General features: G+C 35.8%; 2 protein-coding genes across 2 annotated transcripts; one reads left to right on the top strand and one right to left on the bottom strand.

Moving 5' to 3' along the window:
* Positions 1 to 1129: 1129 nt before the first annotated feature.
* Positions 1130 to 3905, bottom strand: LOC111794864 (60S ribosomal protein L10a-like). The gene is made up of 6 exons (XM_023677031.1): positions 3815 to 3905; positions 3560 to 3604; positions 2517 to 2736; positions 2016 to 2181; positions 1557 to 1762; positions 1130 to 1381 (listed from the first exon to the last, which is right to left on the bottom strand). The coding sequence occupies exons 2-6, from the start codon at positions 3562 to 3564 to the stop codon at positions 1328 to 1330; spliced, it is 651 nt and encodes a 216-aa protein (XP_023532799.1). The 5' UTR covers positions 3565 to 3604; positions 3815 to 3905; the 3' UTR covers positions 1130 to 1327.
* A 3911-nt stretch (positions 3906 to 7816) lies between these two features.
* On the top strand, positions 7817 to 9729 carry LOC111794862 (ABSCISIC ACID-INSENSITIVE 5-like protein 1). Its single transcript, XM_023677029.1, has 5 exons — positions 7817 to 7902; positions 8121 to 9038; positions 9144 to 9215; positions 9310 to 9339; positions 9427 to 9729. The coding sequence occupies exons 2-5, from the start codon at positions 8196 to 8198 to the stop codon at positions 9511 to 9513; spliced, it is 1032 nt and encodes a 343-aa protein (XP_023532797.1). The 5' UTR covers positions 7817 to 7902; positions 8121 to 8195; the 3' UTR covers positions 9514 to 9729.
* Positions 9730 to 10110: the final 381 nt, after the last annotated feature.

Here is a 10110-nt window from a genome sequence, read left to right as displayed (position 1 = left end):
TTAATTCAAATAATACACCATTGAAAGCATTTTAAAAGTTCAAAAACTTTTCATTAGATATTTTCTCTTATATGAACTTTTTTCCATGATATCGTTAGGATCAATTAATGATATCGTTAGGATCAATTAATGGAACTTGGGTGGATCAATTAATGGAACTTGGGTGGAAAGTGTTCTTGCCTCTATCATTAGCTCGGGTAGTCGTTGGGTGGAAAGTGTTCTTGCTTTTATCATTAGCAGCTCGGGTAGTCGCTGGGTGGAAAGTGTTCTTGCCTTTATCATTAGCAGCTCGGGTAGTCGCTGGGTGGAAAGTGTTCTTGCCTTTATCATTAACTCGGGTAGTCGCAGTTTCTAGTGTTTCAGTCACCTTTCAATGGCTCCCTTGATTATGTGCGAGGAATTTCCCTTTTTAAGTAATGGAAAGCGGACTAGTCCCCAAAAATGCCCGTTCCTTTGTCGTTAGGGCCCAAAATCTTCCTTCCTAAGACTTGCCAGTAATAAAGATATAGCATTTTTGCTTAGATTGAAACGCAATTATAGAGATCTAATAAGTACCTTGTATCAGAATTGAGAAATTCTATGACTCGAATCTTTAGTATTCTCTTATTTATTACCTGTGTCTACTATTTAGGCAGAATACCGTCACCCATTCTTACTAAGAAACTGAAAGAAACGGAGGGGACTAAACAGGAACAAGAGGGATCCACCGAAGAAGATACTTCTCCTTCACTTTTTTTTGGAAGATAGAAGAAGGATCCAGACAAAATCCATGAAACGAAAGAGACCCGAGTGAATGGAAAGGAAAGGAAAAAACAAAGGATGGAATCATCTACTTCAAACACTTCGTGATAGACGTAGAACATACAATCATAAACATAAACAATGATGCCAAACAGCTGGATGAATGAATCTTATACGTCTACAGAAGTACCAAAACAATTCATCTTTAAAAGCAAATTAGGTTTAATTATTTAAAGAAGGTTGAGGCTTCATCTAAAGTTCAAAATTGAAAATTTGCGTAATATTAATTTAAAATAAGCTGTATCGATAATTAATTGAATAATTGAAATTAAGCAAAATAGGCGTATAATAAATTGGAAAAAAAATCGACAAAACATAAGAGAACAAATGGAAAAAAAAGAAAACATTACTTCCATCATGAGTGTTAACGGTTGTGCAGCTAGTGGTTTTGTTTGTGCTAAACAAAAAATAAATAAAAGAAAAATAAACAGGAAAACTTTTACCAATCATAATATAGAATTTCACCTCAACCTGGTTGGTTCTTAAACGAAAGAGCAAACAGTACTATCTAAAATTTGAAAAGTTCTCAGAAGACTCGATATGCCTTTCCCATAGTACTCTTCAGGTACAAGCACCTCACCTGATGAACAAGAAGAAACATCCAATCTCATAAGTCGATACAAGGACAAGGATTGATTATGTGTAGAGAGCATTTGAAAACTGTGTTAGTATGTTCTTTAATCAAAATACGAAGGTGTGATTATAATCAAAGAACTAAAATTACATGGGGGGGGGAAAGTATGCCAGTGACTTACGTTTTGCCAATTCTTTTTCAACAAGGAAACAAGGAAATTGACACTCATTTGAACGTTCTGGAAAACTTGCTTCTCCTCCATGGCGACGTTACCGACGGCAACACCCATGCAAAGAACCTTTTTTAGCTGAAATTTAACCATTGCCTTTGTCTCGTTGACTTTCGACTCGAGGGATTCTTGGTGAGTAACCAGGGTAGGGAACTTACCTGTAACGACAATGTACATGTCGATGTTAGTAAGAACTACAAAAATATGACTTCCTTATGTGAGCTGTGCAAAACAAAACAGCATTTTCGAAAGAAAAGAATGAATTCAATTTACAAGCATGCAGTCTATCGAGAGCCTTTCAGATGCCACTAGCTTGCATCACCACGACGATAAAACTAACAAGAACTTACTAACTTGAGCCACAAGATCAAAAGGGTAAATTCCGGATGTCTAGTAGTTCAGAATACTTGCCTGCCTTGTTGAGCCCAGGGCCCAGAAGACGGGGAATTTGCTTGATAACAGCTTCAGATGCCAAAAAGGCATGATATTTCTTGGCAAGTTTCTTCACCAACTTCTTGTTCTTGTTTAGCTTCTTCAAACCTTCCACATCCATATAATCCATACCAATCTTCTCTGCCTAAAATAAGCATCCGCACATTTTAGTAAACGGATAGTGCTGACGTGCAACGGTTTAGAAATTTCTATTTACTATGCATGAAATGCCGAAGTATATTGTTTTCCACAACAAGTACAAAGTCACTAATAATGCTCATACAGAATTCAGAATCATGCCTATAAACCACAGATGAAAACAACTATAAACTTATTGTCCAGATCTAATTGCCTTTGAAAACTTCATATATATTCTTAAACACGGTAGCTAGTAGAATTGTGACATAAAATACAGCAAGCCTCACACAAAATAGTAACCGGACAAGACAAGTGGAAAGGTTACGAGCATATAAAGCCTACCTCTTCAACGTGCAAAGCATCTCCAAGCATGCAAAGCTTCATCTTAGGGCGAGGGATATGGGGCAACTTCACTGATCCACTGAAACGCTTGTCCTTCTGAGGATCATAGTTCTTCAGTCCAATCTGAAGTTCAATAGTCTCAGTAAAGTTGCGCTTCTTTTCAGTGCTATCACCAAAGATAGATGAAATGGCTTCTCTCAACGCTTCACTCTGAAGTTTGCTGCAGATATAAACCAGAAAAACTACATTCAGTAAATTCAAAGACACACGTAACGCAAATGATACGAACCAAAGCCTCCAACAAACAAAATTTCAATTTAGTATAAACGTATGAACAAGTATTGTAAACTCCAGAATTGGTAGAATCATGAACACTTCAAAATATAGCCCAAGTAAATTCCTACGATGCACCTTCATACTTCCAAATCTTCCAGGAGAAAATAATGCGAACTAAATTTATAGCCACAGCATATAAATTCCTACGATGCAACTTCAAACTTCCAAATCTTCCAGGAGAAAAGAATGCGAACTAAATTTATAGCCACAGCATATAAATTCCTACGATGCAACTTCAAACTTCCAAATCTTCCAGGAGAAAAGAATGCGAACTAAATTTATAGCCACAGCATATAAATTCCTACGATGCAACTTCAAACTTCCAAATCTTCCAGGAGAAAAGAATGCGAACTAAATTTATAGCCACAGCATATAAATTCCTACGATGCAACTTCAAACTTCCAAATCTTCCAGGAGAAAAGAATGCGAACTAAATTTATAGCCACAGCATATAAATTCCTACGATGCAACTTCATACTTCCAAATCTTCCAGGAGAAAAAAACGCGAACTAAATTTATAGCCACGGCATATAAATTCCTACGATGCAACTTCATACTTCCAAATCTTCCAGGAGAAAAGAACGCGAACTAAATTTATAGCCACGGCATATTTAACATAAACAGCAGCAGAAGCACTAATCAAAATCGTGTTCTAAAACAAGATTCTGAACAGTAAATAAACTACAAGGAAAAACAGTTCGACATACCTCATTTTCGGAACCCTTTCTTCTCAAGGAGCAGCTACAGACTCACTGAAAAGAAGAAAAAAGGAACAAACCTAATCAAAACACGAAGTAAACGAACAACCACACGAGTAAAAAATACAAGATAGAGATGAACAAGAACTGAATATCAAATCAAGGAAGAACAAACAAGACGAAAAAAAAATGCCGCAGCGCAATAGAATTAAGTAGCAGTCTCAACAAAAATAAATCTCAGTTCGAAAGAGTGTAGATTCGTACCTGGTGAGAAGAAGCTAAGCTAGGGTTTTTCGACGGCAGCTGATAATAGATATATAATGGAAGACCGAAGAGATGCGATCCAAAAAGAAAGGCGCGGTGATAAACCTATGATAGGAGGACCGTAATTTTGCGAACCACGGCCATGGGCCGGGCTGTACGACCATGTTCATATTGGGCCCAATATTGGCCCAATTTGTTGTCCAATGGGCCTTGAACATGGGCCTCGATGGGCTCGTTTTTCTACAATATGTATTTTATTTAGTTATTGTACTTTCAAAATTTTGTAATAAGCAATTAAACTTAAATAGATTCTCATATAATACGTAATTAACACGNTAGATATATAATGGAAGACCGAAGAGATGCGATCCAAAAAGAAGGCGCGGTGATAAACCTATGATAGGAGGACCGTAATTTTGCGAACCACGGCCATGGGCCGGGCTGTACGACCATGTTCATATTGGGCCCAATATTGGCCCAATTTGTTGTCCAATGGGCCTTGAACATGGGCCTCGATGGGCTCGTTTTTCTACAATATGTATTTTATTTAGTTATTGTACTTTCAAAATTTTGTAATAAGCAATTAAACTTAAATAGATTCTCATATAATACGTAATTAACACGTGGCATAAATAATTATCAAATAATGATGTTTTCTCACAAAATTTCGTAATATAGCACAAAAACTATATTATTAAATGTAATTCNTAAACTTAAATAGATTCTCATATAATACGTAATTAACACGTGGCATAAATAATTATCAAATAATGATGTTTTCTCACAAAAATTTCGTAATATAGCACAAAAACTATATTATTAAATGTAATTTTTTCGTATAAATTCATAATTAACCTGTACTCGGTTCAATTATGAACCGAAGATTTTTTAATCAGGTCAACCTGATCATTCGAAAATATGGTTCGAAACAGAACCCGACCTTACTTTGCTTCTAAGATTATTACGATAATTAAGAAATTTTTATAATGTATGTCAGTGATCCACTGTAGCGGTAGCCGGTAAATGTTTGATATTTGAACTTTATAAAATTTTATTATTAATATAATTTGTAACTTGAACTAACTCAATCCCTGTAAAAAAAAAAAAAAAAAATTAATTCAACCCGAGTACACTGATAAATTGCAACCTTTAACGAAGTAAATAAATCACTCACGAGACGAAGCTTGATGAACGGGATTTGTTTATCTATAAAGTAATTTCAATACATATTTCCATCTCAACACCTACTTTCTACCCTCAACGGTGGCCGTGAACTGGATCGGGGGCTGCTCTACCGCAAGCGACGCCCTCGCCGACGCAATTCTGACGGCAGTCAAGATTCTATCGAACGCCGAGTAGTCAATCCAGTCCTTTAGCGGCTCCTCTTTCCACCATTTCTCCGGCACCATCACTTTCCTGGCAACCTCGTCACGGTGCCTCTTCAGCCGCTCTCGAACCCCACTACAACTATTTAAGTTCTCACCACAAATTCTAGATCTCGGGACACCGTTGATTGAATAGTCTTTTTTTTTTTTTAATATAGTCATGTCAACAGAATTTTTCATAGTCGAACAAAGTAAGAGGAGGGTACATGCCTCGATGGAACACGGATGAACGAATGTTCGAGATGTCCTAGACTATTTGACACATACGATCGATTCTCGATAGGTGCTTGAGTGAGTAGTAAGGGTCGATGACGACTCGGGACGGGAGATGATGTTATGATACATGAACTATATTGTTGAGAATCTGAAGCACAAGATGAGATGCAATGTTGTATACGAGAGACTTTGACCTAGATTACAAGACGATGATCACATAATTATCCAACCCAATTCAAATGGTTATGAAAATAAGCTCGGATAATTACGTCATATTAATTTTATTTTTATTTTTTTAATCTTATAATTATTATGCATTAAAAATTTCTAAAAAGCGATAACTTTTAACCTAATTTCCATGTCTAGAAAAATAATAATAATAAAATGAGCGGACCGTTACTAATTAAAAATAACCATATATATCGATAAAAATACAAAATTTGTTGATATTTTTATTAATTTAGTCTATATTTAATGTGACCAATAAGCGAACAACAAATAATGAAGTTTACAAGGTGCAACATTCGTCATAGCAAGCTGAGGATGCTTTTACCAAAGGCCTCGGTCAGCTCCACTAGTCCTTGACGGAGACCATCATCGATCGGCCAGTCATCCACGGTATAGACAACGTCGTCTTAGTCATGGATAAGCTCTCGAATCTTCGAGGCTTTGTTCATCAGGTAATTACGTTTATCATATCTTAAAATCACGTGTTACAACGTTTTATGAACTAATGGCAATGCAACATGACCACGTTAGCTATTGAAACAGTGTGGTTTTCAGGCGGACATTGTAAGACAACAAACACTTCACCAGCTGCATAGCGGTGGGTTGAGATGTTTTTTTAGACCAAAACAATTGTTCGAACTGTAAAGTTTTTAACCTAAATAATTATTTTTATAAGATAATTAAAAAAAAATAACCTAAAGATAATAAAAACCCTATATTAATCTTATATATGTAAGACTCAAATTAGGGTTTTTTTTAAATAAAATTAAATTTATAAATCCGCTCTTATCTATGAATTTTGTTATCTACTTTTTGCATGATTCCTTTTTTCGGAAAGAAACAAGTTAAATTTTGGAAACTAATAAAGATATCTCGTTAGCAGATAATATAATATCGAGATTCTGCTCCGTCAATTAAAAGAATCATTGTTTCTGACAGTATTATAGTCATGTTTTAACTTAGACATATCAATAGAATTCTCAAGTGTCGAACACGGAAGTTGTGAGATTTGAATGTGGTCGTAATGGATGTCGAATAAATGATGTACTTTGTTCAAGGGCTCGTGAAATAAGGTTGGTGGACACAATTTACATTAACATGAGATGTTTTGGAGAAATCATCAGAGGATAAGTTACCATATATATTCGTTTTATAAATAAATAAAAAATTAAAAAATATAATAATAATAAAAAATTTGGGATAAAAAATGGTATAATTTTATTTCACTTATAAGTTTTTTTTTTTTTTTTTTAACTTTTTTAAATTAAAAGATATAAATAATAAAAAACAGACAAATGAAAGTCAACGGGTGGAAAAGTTGTAACGGAAACACTTTTCTCCTGAAGTTACGTTACAGATTCGCAAAACAATCAATGTCAGAGAGTCACTGTCAGATCGTACGAATGGTATTGGTCGGATTCATCGAGTTGTGTGGTTTTGGCCGCAGCAGATTTGATCTCATACCTCGCCTGCCAATCATGTGCGTGCGCCCTCATGAAATTGAATTCAAATCCAACGGCTGAAATTAAAGGATGGTAACAGACTTTGTCCTTTTTGCCCTCGTACTTCGGAATTTGTTTACCCTCTCAGCTGAGGCAAAACGGTTGCATGTTGGATTCCACGTGTCGAACAAAAAAAAATACTTTTATTTGTTTTTTTCAATAAAAGGAATATAAAAAAATGGTCAGAGAATCGTCACGTTGCTATAATTTCAATTAAAATATAATATATATATATATATATATATATAATATGTAGAATACTATTTAAATTTTTAATTTTTATTTTCAACAATATATTATTATTGAATTTATAAAGACTTTTTATATTTTTTTAATAAAAAATTCTTAGAAATTAATTCCACTAATTTTTTTAATTTTGGTAAGAATAAATAATTAACAATCATACAAAAATGTTGTTCAAATTATCACAAGATGTAATATTTTTTTACTTTAAACTTGCCGATTATAGTCATGAACTATGAATATTATACCTTTTTCTTTTCAAATTTTTGTAGGATTGAAATATCTTGATTCATACCGTTTACTAACAGCGGGCGGGCGGCCGAAACGTATCTAAAATTAAATCCCACTTCCTTATATAAACAACACAAGTCTCTTTGTTTACTCATCTGCTTCTCTCTTCCTCTTCCTCCTNTTTTTTTTTTTTTTTTTTTTTTTTTTTTTTTTTTTTTTTTGTAAGCAAATTTTCAGAATTTTTGATCCATTTCTCTGCAACTCCCTCTGTTTGTTCTCAAAGGTAACATCACATCCATCGCTTTGAAATTCTGTTTCTGTTTTGGAACAATTTTCTATGATGATTTGTGGGTCAAGCTTTGCATGCAAGTTTTGAATTGGGTCTCTGTTTCAGTTTGAATCTGTTCTTCATTGTCTGGTTTTACTTTCGCTGTTGGATTTGATTTCTTCCTTGAAATGGGTCTGTTTTCTTAGCTTTTGATTTCACTTGCTGCTCAACAGGGAATCTGGAGGGAAGAATTTTCTTGGTGATTTTCTAGGCATCCAAACAGAGTATTTTGGTTTCATGTTGGAGAAATGGAGAATTCAGGATTTGAACATAAGGCGATTGGGCAAATGATACCAGAACCAGCAGCAGCAGCAGCAGCAGCAGCAGCAGCAGTAGCAGCAGCACAGCCGCCATCAAATGGAGTATTAAGTGACAATTTCATCTCTTCACTGAACAAAAACAACTCCATTTTATCTCAACCAGTTGATGAAATTCAGTACAAAAGTGGGAAGAATTTTGGGTGTTTAGGCATGGATGAGATACTTTCCAATCTCTGGAATGTTGAAGGAACTCAAAACCAAATTCAGTCACAAACCAATGAATTAAATGAACCTCAAAATCTCCCTTTCATGGCTGCCAATACTATTAATAATTCAAGGCTAACCCTGTCTCGCCAAGCTGCAGCAGAACAAACATACCCACAATGGCAGAAGTTCATGAACGTTCAGCAGAATCCATGCTACAGCCAGCAGGGTTTAGGAGAACGGACATTGGAGGATTTCTTGGTGAAAGCTGGAATGGTTCAAGAATCATCATCTTCTTCAATGAAGCAGCTGCCATGCTCGATGGTGGATTTGGGGTTAGGGATGGGGGGAAATTTGGGGCAGAACATGTCTTATCATAATCATCAGAATGCTGCTATGAACTTTCCTGGGAATTTGTTTTCAACTAACCAAATGCTTACCCCATCAGTTGGTGTGGAGCCATCTGATAACAGCTCAATTCAGATATCTCAAAGCATGACTGATTGGGGTGAGCATAGCAGCAAGAAGAGGATCATTAATAGGTCCCCAGAATTTGTGGTGCAGCGGAGGCAGCATAGGATGATCAAGAATCGGGAGTCAGCTGCTCGATCTCGGGCTAGAAAACAGGTTCTCATGCTTGTCTAATCATCATGATTCACTGATACATAGAGCAAACTGTAAGAGATTGTTAATATATACTGAACTAACTAGAGTCATGATCGTTGATTACAGGCATACACAGTGGAGTTGGAAGCAGAACTGAATCAGCTGAAAGAAGAGAATGAAAAACTAAAGCAAACACTGGTGAAGTTTTCTTTTTCTAGCAACATTCAACATGCGTTATTACATTCATTCTCTTGACTTTCATTTCCTGATCTTAATAACATCAAATATGCAGATTGAATCTGAAATGGATAGACAGAAAGAGGCAAGCAATTCGACTCGATTTTTTTCGAGATTTTTCGAGTCGGTTTTATGAAGCTTTTAGGTATGAGATTATTGTGTTGTGTTGCAGATGATGCAGAGGAAGGAGCTGGAAAAGAGGCAGAAGCCAACAGAGAGGTTGATGACAATCAGGAGGGCAGCAAGCATGGATTGGTGAAGAGGGGGAAGAGTATCTGTTTTATCGACATTGAGGAAAGTTTTATGTGTAAATGTTGAAAATTTTACAGCAAGTAATGGGTTTGGCCGAGACACTATTTTACAGCAAGGAACGGTTTTGTCTGAAACACCATATATTATATTATAGGTAATGGTTGTGTCTGAAACACTAGTGATTTCATTACATATGAAAGGTAGATACACATTTGATTCAACATTGAAAAATGTTGGAGGTTCTACTTGTGATTGTTGTCATTGTGATGTTAAGTATGTTCGGCCACACACTCAAGCCCACCGCTAATAGATATTGTCCTTTGTAAGTTTTTTCTTTCGAGTTTCTCATCAAAGCTTTTAAAACGCGTCTATTAGGAAGGAGGTTGAGCCTTGAAGAGGGGTGGACACGAGTCCCGAAAGGGAGTAGAATAGGAGTCTTACATCGATTGGAGAAGAGAACGAGTGTTAGGATCGGTCCTGAAAGGGGTGGAATGTGAGATCCCACTTTAGTTGGGGAGGAAAACAAAGCGTTTTTTATAAGGGTGTGGCCTCCTAACAACGTTTTAAAACGTTGAGGGAAAGTTCGAAAGGGAAACTTGAAAGG

This window comes from Cucurbita pepo, chromosome LG05, assembly GCF_002806865.2.
Source record: "Cucurbita pepo subsp. pepo cultivar mu-cu-16 chromosome LG05, ASM280686v2, whole genome shotgun sequence".
NCBI classification, from domain to species: Eukaryota; Viridiplantae; Streptophyta; class Magnoliopsida; order Cucurbitales; family Cucurbitaceae; genus Cucurbita; species Cucurbita pepo.
This window is presented reverse-complemented; position numbering and strand designations above follow the sequence as displayed.